This window comes from Heterocephalus glaber, unplaced genomic scaffold (genome assembly GCF_053883595.1).
Source record: "Heterocephalus glaber isolate CG9 unplaced genomic scaffold, H.glaber_assembly_v1.0 deba00001472, whole genome shotgun sequence".
Lineage (NCBI taxonomy): Eukaryota > Metazoa > Chordata > Mammalia > Rodentia > Bathyergidae > Heterocephalus > Heterocephalus glaber.
In genome coordinates, this window is record NW_028258315.1 from 90,878,112 (window position 1) to 90,902,295 (window position 24,184).

The 24,184-nt window shown below is 47.0% G+C and overlaps 1 protein-coding gene across 12 annotated transcripts in view; it reads right to left on the reverse strand.

Annotated features, from left to right (window-relative positions):
* The window catches only part of Cacna1d (calcium voltage-gated channel subunit alpha1 D), a 342,473-nt gene that overhangs the window by 56,645 nt on the left and 261,644 nt on the right, over window positions 1–24,184 (reverse strand). For all 12 annotated transcript variants that reach the window (XM_087181506.1, XM_087181505.1, XM_087181511.1 and 9 more), the window contains 15 exons: window positions 23,455–23,575; window positions 21,491–21,605; window positions 20,909–20,978; window positions 19,503–19,569; window positions 18,631–18,778; window positions 16,141–16,270; window positions 13,101–13,160; window positions 9,998–10,104; window positions 7,983–8,070; window positions 7,260–7,367; window positions 7,123–7,175; window positions 5,625–5,771; window positions 3,621–3,822; window positions 1,507–1,665; window positions 105–215 (listed from right to left, as the gene is read on the reverse strand). In XM_087181506.1, the coding sequence (XP_087037632.1) occupies window positions 105–215; window positions 1,507–1,665; window positions 3,621–3,822; window positions 5,625–5,771; window positions 7,123–7,175; window positions 7,260–7,367; window positions 7,983–8,070; window positions 9,998–10,104; window positions 13,101–13,160; window positions 16,141–16,270; window positions 18,631–18,778; window positions 19,503–19,569; window positions 20,909–20,978; window positions 21,491–21,605; window positions 23,455–23,575 (1,686 nt within the window). The remainder of the gene's footprint in view (window positions 1–104; window positions 216–1,506; window positions 1,666–3,620; window positions 3,823–5,624; window positions 5,772–7,122; window positions 7,176–7,259; window positions 7,368–7,982; window positions 8,071–9,997; window positions 10,105–13,100; window positions 13,161–16,140; window positions 16,271–18,630; window positions 18,779–19,502; window positions 19,570–20,908; window positions 20,979–21,490; window positions 21,606–23,454; window positions 23,576–24,184) is intronic.

The window sequence follows — 24,184 nt, forward strand, 5'->3', positions numbered from 1 at the left end:
CCTGAACAATTTAGCATAATTCAGTAACACAAGGTGAACAGGAAGCGGGTGCTTCTCTGGAGTGATTCAGCAGTAGCCTCTGCAAAGTGCACTCAGCAACTCACCTTAGGCTTAAATGCAATGACTTTCAAAACCATTTCAACGGTGAACACCCCAGTGAAGACCATGTTCAGAATGTCCATGGCGTCATTGAACATCTTGGACTGCTCGTAGTGCTACGGGGGAAGACAAGAGACACGGTTCTCAGAGACTCGGCCACAATCTCACACCCTCACAAATGGTGGCTCCCTAATGGGCACCCTCCATGGTCTGGCAGCACCATCTCCCAGTGGTCTGACTGGCACTGCATCCCACAGTGAACTCCCACAAAGCACAGGGTGTCTGTGACAAGATGAGGATGACTGAATGGCGGAGGGGAAAACACATCTAGTTTCTCAGCACAGGCTAAGGGGGAATTCACCCTTTCTTCTGGCAGAGCTTATAGTCAGGCCCTCAACTACGGCTCAATACACATACCACCAAAGCGTCCATGAATAAAGGTGGAATTTGGTTAGGCATACATTTTATGCCATTTAGGAGTACGTTTAATAAAAGGCACTATTACCTTTACTTTGCATTTTTCCATACATCAAAACAGGGTTCTTTTCACTCATAAAGAATTTTTAAATTAAGAAAAGGGCCAGACACCTTATCCTTGACTGTCTTTAGGCCCATTTTCCAGACAGCACCAAGAGCTCTTAAAGTTTAGGCAAAATCTAGATCTAGACTTTGGTCTTTGTTTCCTGTCCCAATTTGATATCTAGTAGTCAACATAACTTCTGAAAACCACACTGTATTCTGACTTGGCTAAATCAAGTGAGTTGCATTACTTGCCTCTGAAGTTAGCAAGAAATGACTGGAGCACTTGGGGTCAAACCCAGTATTTCATGAACTAGGAACACACACCCCGCCCCCATACTGGGAGCCCCTTGAAGACAGGAGTATGACTCAGGTTTTACTTTTGAACACTGGGCATTACAGTGTGGTGGGCCCGGATCAAAGCCCCTGCCACCAACAGCACAGCACAAACCTTATCTCTGAGGTAAGCGCAGCAGATTGCCCCATTTGACCCATGAAGAAAGTAAGGTTCAGGGCATTTAAATAATTTTCCAAGGCCACACAGCTGGTGAGGAGGAAAGCCAGGACTGAAGTGCCTGCCCGGTGAACTCCAGAGCTTTGGTCCTCAGCCACTCTCTGGTTACAGAAGGCCCACGTGGAGCTGAATACCACACGCAGGCTCTGTGGAATTATTACCTGCCATCTGAGCTGCAGACAGTCTCAACCAAAGGAGCAATCTTAAACACCTACTGTAACAACAGTCAGCCAGAATAGGACTCTGCCACACAATAACATCAGAAAACCGAACCCATCCTCGTGTGAGGGGGCAGCAGTCTACCCTCAGAATCTGGGGTCACGGGGCTGGGCAGAACGCCCACACTGGGTCCCCACAGCTGTCTCCATTTTTACCTGCATGGCCAAGCAGAGTGTGTTGAGCATGATGAGGACGAACATCATGTATTCGAAAGGCGAAGAGTTTACCACGTACCAGAACTTGTACTGGTAGGGGTTTTTGGGGATGTATCTCCGCAAGGGACGTGCTTTCAAGGCGTATTCGACACACTGACGCTGCAACGGCAGAAAAGGGCAAACACCAGGTTCTGAGCACGTCTAGGTAAGAGGTACACAGGGTCATGTGCTCTGTAAGAACTCACCCCAGCCTCTGGGAAGGGACCAGGGACAGCGGTGAAGGGGACAAGAGCCAGCACCCTTCCTGCAGCCTCCACTGCTGTCTCCGCTGCTCACAGCAGCCCCAAGGGGAAGCAGAGCAACCCTTCTGCTTATTATAAAACAGAGCTCTTGCTGTTTTTGCTAAGGTCCTGCAAAATACATACAAGTAGAGGAAGAACTGGGCCTCGGTCTTTCCTGTCTGCTCGTGGGGCATGTCTCCAGGGCTGCCTGTGCTGTGCTCTGGAAGAGGGAGCCAACCAGCAGGCATAAAATCTCTATGAAGCAGAGAGGCTGTGCTCACTGCAAGACTGGCAGCCCCTGGCAGCTCAGACAGACTCATAAGATGCCTCTCTGGGCTGGAATGCGTTAACGGTACTGACAGCTGGATTGAACTAAGGCTAGGCCTAGCTAGAGCACTGTCCTCCCTCTCACTCTGGAGACGGACACTGGTCTGTCCTCCACAGCAAGCCCAGAGGGAGCGGGAGCCTCTAATTCTGAGAGCCTTCAGCTCATCCTGAGGACTCAGCCCTGTCCCTGCTGTACTGCTTCAACTCCGGGTATGGGCAGGTATCTCACAGGCTTCCTGTGTCCAGGACTTGGTGCTGCTCTGACCTCATATGCTGACTCCAGGGATGCAGCTCCCTGGATGTGAGCCTCTCTGGGACCTCACTGTTGACATTCTTGCAGCCCCAGCCCTTCCTGGCTGGTCTGGGCCTTGCCCTCCAGTAGACAAAGAGCTGATCCAGGCTTCTCTCCACCTGTCACTGGTGGAGACTGCATGGATACCCCAGCAGCTCAGAGGAAAGTCCTCCTCCAAACCAAGCCAGCACAGCCTCACGTCTTCTGCAGTGGGTACAGCTGCAGCCTGGGACAGAATACTCCATCATGTCACCGCCACTCCCCTCAGGAAGCCCAGGCTGTGAGGTCACCCTTGTTTACTATACCACTGCTAAGCAGAAATGCTTCGGCAAGAGGACTGGGGAAGCTCCTAGAACAGACTCTCAATCTCACAGCCATTTTTAGGGTTCAGCTCCTTAACGCCCTCCATTTAAAGATGAGGAAGCAACCCCTGGGAAAAGCAGGAATGTACCCAATGTCACCAAGCAGGTGTAGGCATAGCAGAGCCACAGCATGGAGCTCTTGGATTCCTCATGCACCCCGAAAGCATAGCCAAAGGCCCCCACTTCTACCAGACCAGCTAAAACAAGGTACTAGATAAAGAATGAATAATGCTAGTGGAACCTTTGTCCCGAGTGTAAAGAGTCTGACCTTCCCAGTGGCATTAGAGGGTTCTTCCTAAGACAGCAGCTCTAGACCAGGGGCAACTCAGCTTCTCCAGAAGACATCTGCCGATGCCTGGAAATATTTTGGTTCTCACTACCGGAGGAAGGGGATGCTACTGGCCTCTAGTGGGTAGCAGATGGCCAGGGATATTGAACATTCTGGAGTGCCCAGGAAGCACAAATAAAAAGAATTATCCAGCCCAAAGCATCAGGGGTACCAAGGTGAGAATAGTCTCTTAGTAGGGACTGTGGAAATTTGAGTGGGTGCTTTTGGACCCCAGGCTACAGAATCCCACAAGATTCTGAGCTGTCATTGGTGGGCCATGATCATAGAAAGTGGTGATTTTTCACCAATGGGTCTGGGGATGGATTCTGCAATCTCAGAATCTTTTCTGTCTTCAGGACCTAATTTTCCAGACTGTCACCCCAGAGGGTGACTTGACCTGGCCTCGAGCATGCTCTGAATAGGCTGAGCTCAGGGGGGCCCTCTCTGTGCATGGTGGAAGCACTCAGCAGAAGCGCTCCACTCTTCCTGACGAGCCAGAAGCACAAACAGTGTGTGATTTTAACCTGATTTTTGTCCAGCTCACAGTTCTTATACTCTTTTTCTCCCTGCTCCTGAAATGTAACAATGACAAAGCCCACAAAGATGTTCATCATAAAGAACGCGACAATGATGATATAGATGATGAAGAAGATGGAGATCTCCACGCGGTAGTTGTAGACTGGGCCAACGTTTTCTCCATTTGAGTCAATGGCTTTGTATAGCAACCTGGAGAGCAGAAAAAACAAGTGAGGACCTGCTAGCCCCATTCAGTCCAGCTGCTCCCCTTCCCCGTGTCCCCAGGGTTCTTCTGAACTCCTCCCTAAACCACTGGTTGCCAAACCCTCACAGGGTGCCCCCTTCAAGGCCTCAGACACACTCCAGTCTCGGAGGCGTCCTCTTCCTCCTCAGACCCAGGCAGCTGGCACCTGGAGGAGGAGCCACCCAGGATATAATCCATGAAAGATTGTTCCGAGAACTGCAAACTAAAAGATTCCACAAGTATCCAGTAACACTTCCTTCTAGTCACAGAGAGAAGAGAGAAGAAGGCTGCACGTGACATGTTAGATGAAGGGGAAACTGTACCCAGGCTAGCAAAAAACAACCATCCTACTAGAGCATTTCCAAAGAACCAAGGGAAGTTTCCTCAACTGAAATAAGCACTAAAAGTAAATATATGTCAAGCAGAACTCTTAAGCGGAAGAAGGAAATTACTGTAACTATCCCCACGCTGATGCTGATGTAGATCCGACCCTTGGGGCCCACACACCCTTGTCTCAGACACTCTTACAGGCCCCACCTCATCTCTGCTGCTGTTGGAAAGGCAGACATCATTGTCTCTTTCATTTTCTGGGCACTCAGAGCAGGATCTAAGTGCCCACGGTCACGCTCCTCAGGGGCAGAGTGAGGAGATGAGTTCAGTTCCTTCAGCCCCAAGTACCAGGTTGGTTCACTTTTCCACAGCTGCCTCATGATTTCCTAAAGCCCAGGGCCTAAAACTAGCACTATGGCTAGCGCCTCTGCACTGTGAAGGTCTTGTGCCATGCCTCTTTTCTCCTAGAACCAGTTTCCTAACAAGTAAGCCCCACTCAACTGTTCCTGTACCCAACAGAAGCTGCTGAAAATATATGACTTGGACAGGCACTGAAGAGCTCTGCCAGCTTGCAAGGACCAGCCTGCTGCCCACCTTCGGTAACTCCTCTGGGCATGGGGCATCAGAGAAAAGAGAAAAAAGGGCACAAGAGACCCCACCCACCCACCCCCACTTGCATTCTCCTTCTTCCTTCTTTACCCACCCAAATCTTAGCCATCCGCAGGACCTACTTGGCACATCTAGGACATACTACAGGCCCTGCCTCATTTGCCCACCTGCACCCTCACTAGATTTGGGCTTTGAAGGGAGGAACCATATGTACACTGCTCTGTTTCTTTGCCATGCTGAGCACAGCATGGTACATAGAGCTGATATCAAAAACATACTTTATTAATTTTTTTTTTGGTACCGGAAATTGAACTCAGGGCCTCCTTGCCAGGCAGGCACTGAGCAAAAACATAACTTTATGAACAAGCACGTGCATGTCTCCATGAAAGAAATGGCACAATGGCCACTGTCCACACTTGGCAAGCTATTAGTACTAAGCATCAGAATGAATGAACATTTGGAGGCACTGTGAAGACCCCCTTTAGGAACAGCAGGATGGCAGCTTTACTGAAACGGCTACCAATGGGAGTCTGCACAGTAGATGCCTCTTAGTCCCACCCAGAGACACTGCCCAGGAGCTATACTAGCCTGCTACGAATCTGAGACTCCGGGTAAGCAGGCTGCACAAAGTAATCATGTGCTAATCAGAGGGAGAGAAGCGTCGTGGGGCAAGAGGTCAGGGTAAGTGGCCCAAAGTTAAAGAGTCACAGGACACAGCTGAGACTGAAGGACACAAGTGGGACTCAGACCCGGAGCGTAGACTCAGCCCAGAGCCCCCCAAGGAGCAAGCAGGAGCCCCCCAGGAAGACTGCGCATTTTCTATACTCACGCAGGCCAGCCCTCAAAAGTGGAGACCGTGAAGAGTGCCATCATAGCAGAAAGGACGTTGTCAAAGTTGAAATCACTATTTTGCCAGATCCTTTCACGGACCACGGGGCTATCGACGTCTCCATCCTTGTAGAGGATGAAAAGCCCTCTGCGGAGGAAAATTAGTGTGCATCACTCTGGCTTCACACGTGCCAGGTAGACGCAGCATTAAGTCAGCCTCAGAGCCCCAGTCCTGCCTCCAGGCATGCCACAGCCCCAACAGAGCCACACACCTGAGCGTGACACAGGTGAGTTTCTCCTTTGCTCTCCCTGCATCTAATCTATTCTGCAGTTCAAGCGACTACTGAGTAACTATAGTGCAGAGTATATTCCCTGGAGCGGCTAGGCAGGCATCCAGCATATGTCTGTTAACAAATGGAAACCATAAAACAGTAAACGTTTCTCACTAAAACAGGCTCAGAGTATATGCCAGAGAATCAAAGCTTTGGCACAGAAAATTCTAAAAGCTCTGGGAAATAAGCCCAGGTATATTCTTATCTCATCACATCTCTTTCTCTTCATACTAATGATATTCCCAGCTTTCTCCCCAAAAGAATTCCGTAATTTCTGACATACAGTATTTCTCATTTTTGCAAGGACTCCACAATTATTACTTTACAGGTGAGGAAGCAGAGGCAGAGAAGGAAGGGACAGCACCCATACTCTGATCCTGTATGGCTCTGCTTCAGGGAGCGCTCTGCACCCCACATCTTGGGTGAATACATAGTCACAGTCAAATCGCAACTGCTGCCATGCGATGCACTTTCTGCTTAAAGGAAACTCCAAACCAACACAGGTGATGTGGGCAGCCAGACCCAGGTTAGTTACGTATCCGAAAGATGGGAACATGCGGATTCTACAGTCTTAAGATCTGGGCAGTGGTCTCTGTGCCTGCCTTCTTATTCACTGAGCATCTTGGAATAAGAGACCCAAGCACTTCCTGCTTTATCTCACCTCTGCCAGTTCATGTCAATGAAAGTATAGCTCAAACCTGAGACAGGAGCAAGGAGAGTAGAAGTCTGGAAAATCTGCCACAAGAGGGTAGCCAGCTCCTGCGTCCCAGAGAGCTGAGCTGCAAGGTCTGACTGGAGGGAATATCATCCACGGGTAAGGAGAGCTCTTTGCAGCATTTCACAACTGTTATTTATCCCTGGCCACTGAACTGTTCTTTTGGGATGAACAAAAGTTCTGAATCTGGAGGTGATGGCTGCACAATGACATGACTACACTAAATGCTCCTGGATTGTACCCTTTCAACTACCGATTTTATGTTCAGTAAGCTGCACCTCAATTTTAAACAAACAAACAAAAATACCACATAACATATACTCAGCCATCACCTGAGCACACAGGCATTGTTTTATTCCCTGACAAAAAGTTCTGAAAAGCTAGCATGAGTGAATCCTTGAGGTTTTTTATGTATTCTTCCAAACTCCCTGCTCTGCTCTCCAGACACTGACCTGCACTCTTCAGGGTTACTTTTGGCTTCGTCTGTGCAGCGATAGAACTTCCCCTAGGTACAGAGCAGACAGACAGTCAAGCATAGGCTCCTCCCGGAGGCAGTCAGCCTGCCAAGGCTAAAGGCGCGTCGCTCTACCTTGAACAACTGCACCCCAATGCAGGCAAACATGAACTGGAGGAGGGTAGTGACGATCATGATGTTGCCAATTGTCCGGATGGCCACGAAGACGCACTGGACAACGTGCTGGCGAGAGAAGGGTGGGAAGAGGATGGAGGGGTGTCACTCTCCTTTGTTATCTGAGCACTAGGTGAGCTAAGGCCCACCCCAGCTCCTATTTTCATAGTTTTCCAACCGTGTGGTCCTCTGTGCTTTGTTTTTCAGGCTCTCCGCAGGGGGTGCCACGGTGCCATCACAGCCACTGTGAGGAGCACTTTGTAAGAAGGCCCCTCTTTGGCGGCTTCCGAAGAAGTCGATATAGTTGGGAGAAATGCTGTGGGGTACACAGCACTGGCCAGCACGGAGGACCAAAGGGCTTCCCATCCCATAAGGGACGAAGGAAAATGCAAACTCTTTTTTGTATTATCTGCATGAGGACAGATTTCAAGACTAAAATAGACACAGATACTACTGATAACAAGAAATATTAAATGAATGTTAATCATTAAGAAAAACATCTCAAATTAACAAAAATAGCTAATCTTTAAAATGCCATCGGTACATGGCAGAGATGGACTGATCAGTGAGAAAGGTCTCTCTTTGAAATCCACCAGATTTCACCTCGGCTCTGGTCCAGAAGAGTCAGTAATTACAGGCAACCCTCACCCAAACCAGCCCCACTGGAAGGAAAAGCAGCAATACCTTAAGTCCTTTTGCTCTGTTGATGGCTCTAAGGGGCCTCAAGACCCTTAAGACCCTCAGAATCTTCACAACAGAGATGGCACTGGATCTAAGGAAGAGCAAAGGTAAGGAAGCAAACTGAGCATATTATGGGGTGGACAGAATACCTTGAGATTAGTTACTTCACTTGACTTTCACCTCTTTGATACCACAACACAAGGTGCATGGGAGGGGTGTGGAGCTGAGCTGATCTCTCTTCAGGGCTTAAGCATGATCATCTTCCAGTGCACACTATGCAGGGCCTGTGGGCACTCACTGAGCCCTGCCTCAGACACACAATGGACTTTGGCAGAAATACAACCTACAAACTTGCTTTGTTCTTTACACTCAATGTACGAGAGGTAACATACAAAATATACAGTGAAATAAAAAATATACAGTAATATACAAAATATACAGTGAAAGTTTAAATTTTAAAATTTTATTATTGTAAAAGGCACATTTCCCATTAATCTCCCTCAAAATACTCCTCCTCCTGTCAAACGCATTTATCCCATTGTTCCTGCCACTTTTTGAAGCAGTGTCCTCTTTTGTGTCTTTAAGAGGGGTGAAAAATGCAGGGATGGCTGCTGCCAAGTGCCACCCGACTAAAGGCAGGCTCCTAAAGCACGACGGTGTGCCCTCACCCACGCTTTATTCACTGGAGCTGGCACTGTGTGACTCTTGGCTCTTTCCCCAAATCAAAGTGACCATGAAAGGTAAACATTTTGGTTTGATTCAGAGCATCAAAGCAGCCACAACAGTGCAGCTAAAGACACTCACAAAAGAGGATGTCCAGAACTGCTTCAGAAAGCGGCAAGAATGGTGAGATAAGTGTGTTCAAAGAGAGGAAGTCTTGTGAGGGTAACGACAATGTGGTTTTTACTATAACAAATCTAAAAAATTTAACATTCATCATATTTTATGATCATATCTCACGAATGCTAGGTACTCGATGGCTTTTAGATGTCAGTGCTTGTTTAAGTTTGGAGCCCTGTTGTAGTAGTTTGTTGCTGGGGCTTCTCCTGCCATAAAGGAGTTGAGCCTGGGAGGAGAAATGGACAATCACAACGCCAAGTGGTGCCCATGACAACAGGATAAAAGCAATGGGCTCACCTGGGTGAGCACAACCTTAGGGGTAGCCTGGGAAGGCCTTCCAGGGAGGCGACACCTTCTAGCTGGGTGAATCGCAGAGGAGGAGCAGGAGTTGAACAAGAGAGGGCTCCGAGCTGAGGGGTGAGTGGGGCTCTGGTGAGAGAAGCCAGCTTGGGCGCAGTGCCCCCGGTAGCGGGGTGGGCAGGTACAGCCCGAGCTGTGAAGGTGCTAACACGACATCCTTCCAAGCTGCAGGGTCCCTCCCACAGGCAGCTGTGGGAGTGGAGGAAGGTGACAGAGCGAAGTTCCAGAAAGGGTTTCTTCGTCCTCCCTGGCTACCATACGCTTAACATGGGAGTGAGTACTAATGGTTACCACCAGAGAGGAGGCGCTCACAGGTCGGCAGCCAAATGAGGCCACACCGGCCGCTCCCATGAGAGCCTCTGCCCCAGGCCCCTACATGATGCAGCCAAGCAGTGCTCCACATGGCTATGCCCCTCCAGAAACCCCTCAATGCCAGGGAAGGACCTAGGCCACTAACTTTCAACCTCATTTCCCTCCTGGCTGAAAAGTTTTAGAGGCCAAGAGAAAAAAGGTCAGAAGTGCTGCATCCTGGAAAATCCAGAGAAGTCTTCACTGTCCATGCAGATAGGTCCTTGACAGGCCACTTGATGCCAGCCCTTCCTGCATTTGAGGGAAACTGAGATCCTGAGAGAGGGTGTCCTCGGGCTGGGACCAGCCTCTGGAAGAACTTTTGGCATAGGGGCAAATTAAGCAATCTTGGCTAAGTAAATAAAATCATTAAAACAATGCATAGGCTTTATGAATTATGATACAATTTCTTACATAAATCATCCTGCCAATACTCTTGGGTACACACATGTACGCGTGCAAATACTTACTGAATCCCAAATGACACCAGAGACACACCAACAACTAGCATGTCCAGCAAATTGAAGTAGTTCCTGCAGAAAGCCCCTTTGTGCAAGAAAGCTCCAAAAGTCGTCATCTATAAACAGAATCACGGGTTATTTCCTGTCTTTTCTCTTCAGAGGCAAAGAAACCTGGGCTCTTCACAAAATCTCAAGGAAACTGTGGCTTTGTTAACAAGTACACGTTAGGAAGTCAGAAATGTAAACCCCTAACAGGGCTGGGCAGGCAAACAACTTATTCAAACAAAATGGAAAAAGGGCAGCTGATTTCAGACACAATTTTACAGAGACCAATTTAGACTTTGTTATTTCAAGGACAGGTTTCAAGTGTGAATACATCACTGGCACGTGTAAAGAGCGTGTCTCAGGAGAGACTCCACACAGCTGTGTTTGTCAGGATGCCATCACTGCCTGGACACCCTGGCTGACCCGCAAAGCACGGGTCTAGCCTCTCTGAGCTCCCAGCAGAGCCCTGAGTTCCAATTAGGCCTTCTGAGTGGAAGCCAGAAAAAGGACCAGAGTTCATCACTCACAGGCCCTATGTATGTAGAAACCTGAATCCTTTTTCCATGCAGGCCTCTTATTACTGTTCCTAGCTGATTTTAACAATCCACCCATTTCAAGAGATGACAAGAGACAAGAAAGTACACTAAGAGATGAGGAAGGAGATAAAGAAGAGGAGACAGGAAGCAGATGAGTTGTAATGGGGTCGGGAATAATCAAAATATGTTATATGCATGTACCAATTTATCAAAACAAACCTTGCTTATCTGCATTAGTAACATGTATTAATAAAAAAATCCACCCATTTCAAGTGGCTCTGCCATGTCTTGTTACTCTAGCCATGGGTAGCAAGAAAGCTGTCATATGATAGTACACCCATGTTAGTCTCATTATTTCTTGTCATGTGTTGTGTACCTAGAGCACAAATTATGAATAAATCATGTAATGATAGAAAAAGAGTTTAGTAAGAAAGTTTTCCCCACAGTAAAAACAGAAAAATATAGAAAATTCACTATTTTATTTATTTAGTTAGTTTGTTTGTTTTTGGTACCAGGGATCAAACTTGGGACCTTGCGCTTGCGCGTCAGGTGCCAGAACCACTGAGCTAAATCCCCGGCCCCTTAAATTCACTATTTTTTAAAAACAAAAACAAAAAAGGTGGAATGAAGGCTCAGATAAGTACAGTCGAGGAGAGGCAAAGTTGGGAAATATTGCCCTGAATTTGATGAATTGCCAATATTCAACCCTCTTGACCTACAAAAATGGCAAATGCACAGTTTAACCAAATAAATAGGCTTTGAAATCTTCTAAGGAATCCAGGAACCAACACGCAGATGTTAGATAATTCTTGGTGAATCTCCACTTTATGAATCTTTCTTGTTTCAGCTTATTTTTCACTCTAAAACACCTTTACAATGAACGATGACTTAGAAGATTTAAGTCACTGAGGCAAATCTATGGAAATTAAAAAGCAACAATCATTTTTCTCTCTTTTAAATAACTCAAGATCTCATTTCCCCCAGAGCCCGAGAGTAACTATATTCATTTAACAACTTAAAAAGGTGGAGAGTAAAATAAAACCTCAGCTAATCAGGGGTTGGGGATTTAGCTCAGTGGTTCCGCCGCCTGCCTCGCAAGCTCAAGGTCCCGAGTTTGATCCCCGGTACCAAAAAAAACCCCTCAGCTAACCAGGCTCATAGGCCAAGTAGAACATTCCCCATTCCACGTGAGAAGGAGAAAGCAAATGACACAAACGAGAACCCGAGGTGGGAACAGAGGCGGCGGGAGCCCCTACACCACCCTTCCTGTGTTTTCTGCACCATGGTCCTTACCATGGGACCCTAAGGTCACCACTCCCTGCCTGGCCCTCACGCAGGACACAACTGTCAGCCAACTTCGCTGGATTAAAGGCAGGAAAATGAATTTAAACTTTTATAACACATGGACTAATGACTAAACCAGATACTGATTGGTTAGTTTTGAGCTTAGTTTTCATTAACAACAACAGAAAGAGGCCACTACCCGGCCACATTAATTGAAGATTCTTTTACAGAAGATGTTGTGAAGAGCGCAAGTTCCACAGTAGTCCAACATAAAATTCATTTTTTTTTTCCTGAGATGCACATGCAAACACCTCACAATGGTTTAAAGAAAGCTGCGATTTGAAGTTTTTGATTCTTAGCTTCTTGCTCCGACTGTTCTCCCAGCCCGTGTCCGCCCACAGCCATAAGGACCTCCCGCAGGGCCTCAGCTCTCTGCTGTTGGTCTCCCCACCTCTGAGCACACAGCAGGAATGAGCTCCCCGTGGCACAGCCTTCATGGTCACCACACAAACCACATCCAGCAACGGCAACTGCTAGCTCATGCATGGGCAGTACATTTAAGTTGCCCTGTGCGAAGGTGCTCCTTTCGTCTGCGTAAATGTAAGCCCATCCATTAAAGCAGATAGAAACTATCTGAACACAACTGGACCCAAGATATCTTGCAAAACTTGTTGCAAGAAAATAGTACGGTATGCTACTATTTTAGGCCAGTGAAAGCATACCGCAGTCAGAGAAACGAGGAGACATTCCCTTCGTGGGATAAATGTTTCTCCTCTGACTTTGATGTTGGAAAGGGTAGAAGAAAGTTCACGCACAGAGCAGTATCTGTTATCAGTGGACAAACTTCAGAGGATTTTTTTTTTTTAAGAAGAAAAATATCATCACCAATTATTATGTGAAGCCAAATTAGCTCCTACATGCATTCAAAGGTTAAAATGAAACAAAAAAAATAGTTGGAATGATCACAGAAAAAAAATCCTTTGGTTAAAAATAAAAAAGTTTAGTTTGATCACAGGAGACGAAAAAGAGCCAAAAGCACTTCACGCTTCTTTCCCGTGTCTCACACACAGGAGCAGGTCCTTGAACACACTGCTGGGTAGCCTGTTACCTTCAAAATGATCTCAAATGCAAAAGTACCAGTGAAGGCATAATCTGCATAACCTAGCATCTGGAAGGGAAACAAAGAACGGCAACTATTATTGTTACAGCTGCTTTAGGGAGTGAGGGTCAATGAAAAACACCATTACCTTTAACAGGATTTCAACAGTAAAGATGGCTGTGAAAGCATAGTCAAAGTAACCCAGTATCTGCAAGGCACAACATGTGGAAATAAGAACATGGCATCTGGACAGGTTTGGACAGCTATGTACCCACCGGCAGAACCCCCACCTGCATGGCCAGAGACCCGTCCTCCTGAGAGGCCCTGCTGCACTGGAGGTAGGGCGGAGATGATCAGAAGCGCCCACCCTGGCCCGGTAACAGCCCCTCTTTCTGACCAGCATGGAGCCTTGGCAAGCGTAGGCACCTTAGCCGCTCATGCTACCTGCTTCCCAGGCTCCTGCTCTGGGCTGATGGGGCCTAATTTCTGGAAGTGCTAAATTAACAACCTTTTCTCGTCAGTATGCTACATCCACCAAGGTTGTGGCCCCTGATAAAACTGCAGCCATACACATTTTGGATTTTTTAACTACTTTTGGCTGAATGAAGTATGCTGCCATCCAGCTGAGCTGCACCTTGGTGGAGAAATGTAAATACAGATGGGCTGGGCATGTAGCTCAGTGGTGGGACACTTGCCTAACATGCATTCAATCTCCATTGCTGCAAAAAGCAAAACTTTAAAACATGATATTAGCCGCATCAGATATAGCCAGAAGCTTCCATGTGTGACTTGCATTCTAGTCCATTTATTCAGTGAGTATCCCAGCCTCCCTCAATGTATTGGGCTGGCCTAGTGTGCCATGCGTACCTTTACCTGCCATCTTTGCCTGCCCATTGCTCTGCGTTTCACACTCCTCTTTCCCAATCCTGAGTTTCCATCTAGCTGAACCCACTCACAGAACAGATTGACTTGGCCTCAAATTTCAGTCCAAGCTACTCCATCAGCATTCTGAAAATACTATCTACCATCCAACAGAGTCCTGTTACCCCCTCCTGGATCTCTGCTCCCTGTAAGAATCAGAGACAGGGCAGATGGACCAGTAGCAAGAAGACTGAGCACTCCACCGAGGCCACTCAGGGAACTGCCGACCACAGCATCTTCAACCAGTAAGATGGCAGCCTCAACTTTACCAGGAGATGAGGCCTCTGCTGCTGATACTCATGGCAACTTTGCTTTGTAGTTTTAAAAGAACCAGAGACAGAGGAGTTGGAAAGACTGAAGATTATTCACTTGAGAACAAGAACACGAACAGGGTTAGAGGCGCCTGCTCAGGCCCCTCAGTCACAGGCTGAGCAAGAAGAGCTATGAGGTGCTAGCTGCGAGCCCCTGGCCAGGCCATTTCAGGGCAGGGCTCTGCTGCTCCTCCACAATAAGGCAAGGGGCTCTGCTTCAGGGTCTGCTCTCCTCAGCTCGCCTCTCCTCCAAGGGTAACCCTCTCCCAAACTGTTTCTTTAGGGTTTGTAAACACTTCCGCACGACTGTTTCCTGTCGAGCACAGGAAGGTATTTTCTAATACACCGTCAAGCCCTTGCCACCTTCTTCTTTTCCCTTCTAGGACACAGTGGGGATGTTAATGTTGGAAGCACCCAGCAGCCAGGAAGGATAATGCTGCCAAGTCTGTTTGGTGCAAGGTTTAAATTGTTCTCTCCTCCTCCAGCTTCCGTTTTCTTTTACACTAAGCATCCAGCTACGCTTAAAATGAAACACTGTAATGTTTTAAAAGCCATACACATAAACACATGTACATCTATGTAAAAAGACCAGTCCCAATTTTGGGACAAGTAGCAAAGAAATAAATTCGTAGGCATAATACACAGAGAAACATGAGGCGCCAGCATAAATCACTCCTTGGCAATGAGTATTCTAGTCCACCTCTTAACCTAGCCTGCCGGATAACGATTTTTTTTCCAAGCATCTTTTCCCTCTCGTGCTTCAAATTCATGATGGAACTCCATGCCACAGAGGTCATTATTCCATCTGAATAATGGGGAGACAGCCCTGAAGATCTCTAGAAAAGAAAATCCCTAATCTTTGAGAACCCATTAAGACAAGCTCAGTGCCTTTATCGTTCCATCAATGCCAACACGTGCCATGGGGGACAGGGCTATCTATCTATCTCCCTGTCAGCACACAAGTTTCATCGCTCAGACAGACGGGTGTGACAGGCCTGCCTATCACGACAGAGAGCTGGACGCACTGCTCCTCCTATCTCAATCCTACAATCCCTACCAAACTCACACACAGAAAGAGGCAGTGATCCCGGTGCCTTGACACTTGCTAGCCTCCCTTTCTGGGGGTAGGAAGGGGCTTCCTCATCGTAGCCTGGGACTGCAGCGGAGTACCCAGGCCTGACCAAAGGCCACTGCCGTCCTCTGAAGTCGCCTGCCTGCCGTGGCTTTCCTCATGCAGAATGAACTGAACTAGAGGGACTGCAGAAGCGACAGCTACTTTAGGTACGAATTCCTTTCTAGCACAGATGCACCCGGGGACACTACCCGTAAGCTAGACAACTGATGCATAATAGGAAACTTAACCCTCTACTAGTTTTCTTAGCACAACTGCCCTTTGCCACACTAAAGCCTCAAGTTCCTCATATCTGCAGACTCTCAACGCTGCAACCCCATCATCTTTGGGCCTTGTATTTCTCCTCACTAATGGGGCCAGGCAGCTCTATGTGTTTATCCACGCATATGATAGAAATCTCTCCCCAAAATCCTACGTAAGAGCTCCTAGGCTTGTTGTATGCCTAGAATCAATTTTTCCTTCTCCTTGCTCTATGCTCCTGAGAGGCCTAAATCTCAAAATAGGTGTGACTGTGGTTCTGACAGGGAGGGAGAAAGAATAACCAAAATGTCAGCAGCAAGGAGCACAGAGGAGAAGCAGTGTCCCTGAATACATTATAAGTTACTGCAGAGGATTTTAAATGAAGTTCAAAATGAGTAATTCCATTCCAACTTGCCCAGATAAAACAAGATCTCTGGCGCTCACAATCTGGAAACATGAAGGTTTCCACAGGAGCTAGAGGTCTGCCCTGGCTCTGCCCTCTTCTCCAGGAGGCCTCTGTCCAAGACAGGCCAGTGTTGACCCCAGAGGGAGCCCCACCCGCCTCTCCTCTCTCGGAGGCTTACAGTGTTCCGGAAGGAGTGGCTGCGGATGGGGTCCTCCGCGGCCAGGGCAGCGCTGCTCAGCATGATGAAGACGAGGATGAGGTTGGTGAAGACGTGGTGGTTGATGAGCTTGTGGCAGCCCACACGGATCCTGTGGGGAAAAGCTGCTGCATGGACACGGGCCCAGACAAGGGCCTCCGGGTGCTGGGCCCTCGCGGTGCAAGATCAGGGCAGGCGGGGGCAGCTGTCTGTGAGGCCACGCGTGCCCCCCGACAGGCAGATCAGAGTGATGTAGCCGTTCCCTTCACAAAGTCCATCACAAGCTCCCATGTGCCATGGAGTGACCAGTGCTGTGTTAGAAGCTCCACAGACACTGCTGCATCTAGTCCTCAGACAGGGGAAGAATCTACCCTTCAGAAGATGGGGCAAATGAGGCTTATGGACGTGAAAAAACTCTAAGGTAACAGAGCGTCTATGGATTGGGGCAGATTTCCAGCCCAGACCTGCTTGACTTTGAAGTTTTTCCATTACAACATGAAGCGTGACAGTTTACCATCCCTTCTTACAAAGGAAACTGTCAAACTAAATTTGGCCTGATCAAGACTCCCTATCTTGAATCCCTACCTAACAAACCACAACCTAACTTGGTAAGCAAACTAATTGCGGGCCAAACTTGGAGTATACTCAGGTAGCAAGCAGCTTGGTCTCTGTCAACCACAGCAGCGGGTACAGGCCGCACCACAGCCAGTGAAGCGGTCTCCATTCCTGACTTTCATTTCCTGTCCATAAATGCTGCTGCCCACACTGCACAGGGTAGCTCTCCGAACCCCTTCCATTCTCAGGGCCGCTTGACTTGTGAATCATTCTTTGCTCAAACTCTGTCAAAATGAATTTGTCTAAAGTTTTTATTTTAATACAGAGAGTGAGACAAATTCCTTTCTTGTACTGCACGGCAGGGGTGTATTAAAATCCGAACTGCAAAATATAAGTTGGGGTCGGGGAAACCTCCTGTTGTCTGCAGGTTTCATTATATATGTTGTATTTTAGAGTTGATCCACAGCAAACAATCTTCAGTGAAGTGAGCTACACTGTCACTTGCTAACATGCAAGGATCTGTTTGCACCGTGTGATGGAGTTTTCACAGCGTTCTGGGGTCCCAGGAAGCAAGGAAAGGCAGCTGTGCCCAGTACCCCAGGCACTGGGTGCTAGTGATGGCTCCCTGGGTTATCAGAACCTCTCCTGCTGCCCTGAGGTGCCATGGGGCTAGTCAGCAACTGACTGTCCTTATCCTCAATATTTGACTTTAGAATATAAAAAGGGCTTTTGTTTTGCTGTTGCTTTTTGTTTTGCCAATAGAATATAGATAGTTTTTCCTTAAAAAATTTTTTCTCATTTTTGAAACTGGAGTCAACTTTATATGAAGGTGACCTTTCACTTTAGTTCCCCTCTTTGTGGCTGCTCAATGCTGAATGCCCCCTGGAGGGCTTGCAAGCTGTTACTAGAGTCTGGGGAGGCCTTCCATGGCAATGAGGACTGGGTGCTTGTGACTTTGGGGGACAAACCCATCCATTCTTTCAACATCTGTATACTTGGTGAGCTGCAGGTATCAAGAACATCGCTGCAATAACCTTTTATTTTTTTAAGGGCATCCAAAGAGTGATGAGCTATAAAAATGATCATCAGATCTTCATGTTTCAAGGACTCTAACATATCTTGCTTTGGACCTGCACTTCTCTAGGGCCTCCGGATTATGCAGTATTCCTCCCTGACAGCCAAGAACCACTTCTGCAGTTCTAGTAAACTTTCCAGGAGCCACTGATTCCCCTGGCAGCTCTCTTAATCTCACACGACTAAGACCTAGAAACCAGCTAGTAAATATATTTCTTCCTCTTATAGTACTCGTGAGACATTACTACATTCTTCGAGTGCACCTTGTCATTTTAACATGAGAAATGCTATGTCCACCAGAGCATCACAGAACTTAAAACCTATAAAACAGCATTGTGCAGTACTACTTTATCATCATAAAGGAAAAAACAGGGAAAAAGACCACCTAAAAAGATCTGATTATAAAGATGCTGTGCAGAATTTGACCGGAAAATGCATATCCCACAAAGCATCTAAAGATCCACTCATTAAGAAAAGGTCTCAGGGATGACCAGGGCACAGAACAACAAGGTAGTGGGTTCCACCTGGAATATCCTGGTGATCACAGACATTTCTCCATTGCTTTCCTATCTAGGGGTTATGGAAGGAGGAAAACCTAGAACAGCATTGCTCCAAGGACCTGGTCACATGCCCACAGGAACAAGAAGGCTAAGAAGTCATAAACTGATGGCAAAAGGCAAGAATAGAGCAGGAGAGGAGCCAGAGGGAATGTGGCGGGAGGGCTATAGGGTTAGAAGGGGACTGTGAGCCACTTTCTCTCGCTCCAGCCCAGCCACCCACAAGCAACCTACAGGGTCATTGCAGAGAGGTGCCAGTGACAGGACTAGAAAGGGGGATATTTACGGGTTGGTCTTGCTGAGAATGAAGAAAGCACTCCCTTCAGGGATGGGGGCGATTTTCTCCTTCATGTTCAACTCTGAGATTCTGCGAGGGCGGGGACCAGCGGGAACTTCAGGTTCATCCTCCTCCTCCTCCTCTTCCTCTTCACCTACTTTAAATAAAACACTTTTTTAATAGGTGAAGTAGAGACCACACATGGGTTTTCATTATTATGCTCAAGTTTACTTAAACATCATGTACCTGTTTACACTAATCCAAACCTTCCAGGATCCTTTGAAACAGTTTGAGTCAAAGGACAAAAGTGACAGGGAGGCAGCCCTGTGTAAGCAGTGTATTTAGCTGGAGGAATGAGGTTTGCTGCAGGCACCATCTGTCCACAGACAAGGTGGGAGCAGTGAGAGTCTCACTGCCATCCTCCCAGCACCTGGCTGTTTCCCCAGTAACCTCCGTGCTCAGCTTTAGTCTGAAAATCTGGACGCGGGACTTCAAGTCACAAACCAGCAGCCCCTGGGCTGCCAAGTCCACAGTCCCACTTTATCAGCCAATAAAAGCATCAGTCAAATGTAAAAGCACGAGGTGAGTGCTAACAACTAGTCTCACAAAAAGGCTTCCCAGCAACAGGTGGCTCTATCCTGATCCACCCACGCTCTCCCCCCTCTCACCTGGAATTTGAGTTTTGTATGCTTTCTGGACCATAGGAAAAAATGGAGCTAACTGGTCCACACGCAATTGGGCCTGTGGCCTTGATGGCCTCAGTAGCCTCGTGTGACCCAAGCCGGGCCAGCCAGCCACAGACTCAGTGGCAAGAGACGCAGTGGTAGCAGAGCCACATTATTCACGAGCGGAGAGCCTATCTCCGGCCATCACCACCATACCTGGCACATCACAAGGCGGGTAAGGGTCCTTGTCCTCATCTTCCTCTCGATAGTCATCAACTGTAACCTAGAACAACAGAGACACCTTGGGAGGAGGGGAGATGCTGATTTAAATGCACTTCACAGAGCCAAAGCGAAAAGCCAACTTGCCTTCAGCACCGGGTGGAAAATTTCTCCCCGAAGTGTGTGTCTGTGTGTGTGAGTGAGCAGGACAGGCAGATGGTGACTCTGCTTCAGGCAGAAGGCCTGAGGGCAATGAGAGATAAAATACTGACTCAGGCAGGACTGATGGACACACTCCATGGCTCTGCTCTGCCCTTTTGCTGTCCCAGGACAGCCAAGAACACTACATGATAACATTCAGATTCCTGTCTTTCCCCCCAGATTGTGAACTCCACAGAGGCAGGGGCCTTGTCGATCATCCTTCCTAAATTCCCAGTTTCTGACATGGGATCACCACTCAGTATTTGTTAACTCAATGGGCAAACGAATGAATGAAACATCCAGAGCTGTCCTAAGTGGAATGATGTTGATTATGATTTAGATCTAGCACATCCCCCTAGAGCAGTGATGGCAAACCTTTTAGACCTTTCAATGATACAAATAGCCTGCTGTGGCACACGTGCCCTAGGTTCGCCACCACTACCCTACAGCCTTATGTGTACAGAGGTGGGGCTTTTGGAAGGTGACTGGATCATGGGAGTGCTCTGCTCATCAGTGGATACAGCCACTAAGGAGTTCAGTAGCTGAGTGCGCTGGTAGGAGGCAGAGCCTGGTCAGAAGAGGAAGGTCACAGGGGTCATGACCTGGAAGGGCATACCTCCCTCCCTGGCTCCTCCCTCTTCTCTCTTTGCTTCCTGGTTGCCCTGACTTGAGCAGCTTTCCCATGGAGCCAGCTGACCAGGGAGCGAAATCTCTGAGACTGTGAGCCAAAATAAACCTCTCTTCCTTTAAGTCGTGGGTGTCAGGATGTGTCTCAGTGACAGGAAAGTGATGCAGACAAAGTCTGACAGTGCACCCTGAGGCTTCCCAGACCACTTGATCCTGAGGTCACCTCTGGAACCTACTAACTGGACCTACTAACAGTTCTGATGTTAATCCCACTCAGAGGCTGCTAACATGATCCTGACCACGGGTCAGGTCTGACCACATAATTCCAACAAAATAAAGTTAAATAGTCAAACTGTTCAAATATTTATCATCTTGGTTCTCTGGTAAAATGATAAGTAACAGCCAGCTCCCTGATGAAATTTAATCAGAATCCCCCCAGAAAGCCAGCGTCTATATGACACGCTCTACTTTTCACAACAAAATACTGAAAATGAGGCACTTCCACAAGATAAGCGTTACATCTGTGGAGACACCACAATCACTTTGAAACAGAGGAGTTATCTTAGAAGAAATACCTTGTTGTCACTGTTGGCTATTTGGTTGACTTCTGGTTTGTGGTTCTTTTTATTTTCTAGGCTCTCTTTTCTACAGAGAAGAGAAAAGAACACAAGAAACCAAGTAACCATATGACTACGTATAAAAGTGCAAATCAAGATTCTGTATCAGCAGAGTCCCAGTGAAGGAAAACTGGAAACAACATGAACAGTAAGAGCATAGCACAACCCCAATTCAGGGCTTCCTGTTCATCTAATGCAATGGATTCATTACACAGATCATCTTATTAAAATTCTCATCCAAGAGCTAATCAGCATTGAATGCATCATTTATTTCATGACACCAAAATTAACCACAGTGATTCTTTAAGCACGAGGATGCGTGACTCTCATTCTCAGCTATGGGGCTAAGAGCCAAGGGCCTGGCTTCTGCCCAAGACTCCCTCCTCCTTGGTCTGCACCACATGGTCATCCACAATCACTGCAAAGCAGCAACATGAGAATGCAGCTCCTGAGAAGCACTCCTGGAGCCCACCAGGTCTCCCAGGCAGCTGGGGTCCTCTTGGACCCCTGGAAAAATACTGCAGGAGAAAATAAGGTTACCTGGCAATCTTTTTCCTTTCTTTTTCTTCAGCTTCCTCTTTTTGGGCAGTGTTCAAACTTTCAGCATCAGCCAAGTTGTCTACAGCAATGGCCAGGAAGACATTCAGTAGAATATCTAATTTGAAAACTTTAAGGGAACAACACATTTCTAAACATAATTACATATGGTCAGTAATGGAAATGTCACACCCCTCTCTGTGATCTGGGAGGCTGGTGGTAGGTGACTGTCCTTGCAAAACAAAACAAAACACACCACCTAGAGATCTGTGTAAATCTGAAAAGAGGTAAGATAAAGATTCACTGAAAACCTATAAACTTCAACAGTTCCTTGCCTATGTGTTTCCATACATCTATAGCTGACAGATACTGTATAAAGCAATCTACAACCTACATATATGTTATAATTAAAAAGTACCCTGGGTTTGCTTTCTTTGAAGACACGTATCACAACATACATACTCAGGGGTGTGCTCTTCAAACCAGACTCCCTCAAAGGCCACAAATCACTCAAATGATGATCCTGTCACATAAGACAATATGAAACTTTCTCTTCCTAAGTGGCCTTCCAAGTCTGTGGAGAACTCATTCATTTCTTCACTCCACAAACATCTGCTGAAGAGAACAGTCAGACCTCCTGCCAGATGGTGCTATCTTCTCAACAGTCCCACTGTGGCTACATCTTGGATTATTGTGGCTGAAACTGTTTTTGTGAATAGTAAAGGGTTAAGTGAACGAGTTTACAAGTTTTCAGCTTTCTTTTGACTGTTACTATGATGTTGTATGTGTGTTTTCCTTAAAATTTTTTAAAAGTATTCTGAACAAGGTTCGCAAGTCAGGAGATGATTGATTCTCATGCCACAGCAGTCAAGGACAGTTTTGAGATACACAGGGTCAGAGGGAAATAAATGAGAGGAGCTCATGCTATGATGAATCTTCTCTCTTCTTGACATGCAGCCACCGGTCGGCAAAATTATGGGGGCCCAGAGTCCTTGAGACAAGTGCTACAAACACCCTGTGCAATACGAAATCTCAGGTGGGGTGCTGAAGAGACAAACCAACGTAAAAACAAGGGACTGAGGATGAGATCTCCGTGGGGGATATCATGCTCGACTAATTCTATGCCAGACTTCAAAGGGGACAGAAACCCGAGTAAATTACATGAAGACTTTCAAAATGCCTTTGATATGCCAGGCTACTTTTTAACTGGATTTGCAATGAGATGAGCCTAAGGAAACAATTTGTCCTGGGCCAGAATGGGTTGGTTACTCATGACACTGGGTAATGATGGCTTAGACGGGTCGGTGGTAAGAACAGCTGTGTCAAGCGTACCTCTCAATAAAGAAATAACCACCTCGCTATCCTTGCAATGACACTAAACTCTTTTTGGTGGTGGAAAGAAACTATGGACTAATAAACCACAGGAAAAGTCTTACAAGCTTGTAACACATAGTTTCCAAGAGCAAAAACCCACCGTGTACCTTCAGGGGCATTATCCAGACTGTCCTAAATCTCAGTGTGCTGCGGAATTCATTCAAAAAGATCTACAAAGCAGCTCTGACGTGCCAGGCCCTGTCCTAGGTACACAGGACATGAGAGGAAACATGACAGAATAGACAGACAGAGATACAGTCCTAACCTTCCAAGGATGACAACACGTAGGACAACCCGGCTTTGCCTGTCACTCCACATGTGCGAGACATGATGCCAAGCAGAATGACCTCTGGCATGAACACATATGTTGTCTCCCCCTGCCAGCTTGCTTTCCTCAAAGCCTTGCTGGGCCTCTGCTTATACGATGCTGCCCCCAGTACCAATGGAAGGAAAGCACACACTGAGCTAGCAAGGTAAAGGCATTTCTCTCCCACCACAGCTACCACCACCACCATTACCACAGGGGAAATCAGAGAGAAAAAACCCCAAGACAATGATAATGACAACAAAGCTCTGGCTGTCCCAAAGGATACAGTTACCACAGATGAAGAGGATGATGAAGTAGATGCAGACAATCATTCCCGAAGAGGATGGGCCTCCATAAGCCATGATGCCGTCATACATCACAGCATTCCAGTCTTCACCTGTCAGAATCTAAGAGGCCCAAACTACTGTCAGACAGCAGGTAGATTCACAAGTCACAGCTGCTCTCCCAGAACTCCTCGGCGGCTACCTAAGTAAGGTTTAGGCTGACTCGCACAGTCCCGCTTACACTGAATAAATCCATTGTCATACCACAGAATTTTCAAGACATTATTTTTAACTGCATAAATAGATGAGTAGAATCTTCTAGTGAAACAAATCTTTACACACGAGCCTTAGGCACCTTATTACACCCCAGCTTGGTTTTTGTTCCCTCCCCAGAGAGCATAATGTTGATGTGTGTCTCTCTGGGACCTCACTATGGATTTCAGTACATGTACACACACCTCAAGAGAAGAGGCAATGGGTATCTTCTGATTTTTTTTATAGGCATAAAGCCTGTCATACAATAAAAAATTTTTCTTCAACTGTTTTTTCCCTGTTCAACAATATTCCCTGGCGATCCACTGTATCAGTAAGTTATCTCATTATTTTAACTGCTACATTGTATTCCATATAGTTAAATAACTGTGGAAATGGGGATTATATCTACGGGTTTTTAGAAGGAAGGAATTCTAAATGTCTCTTAAGTTTATGAAAAATTTAAATCTTTTCTATCGA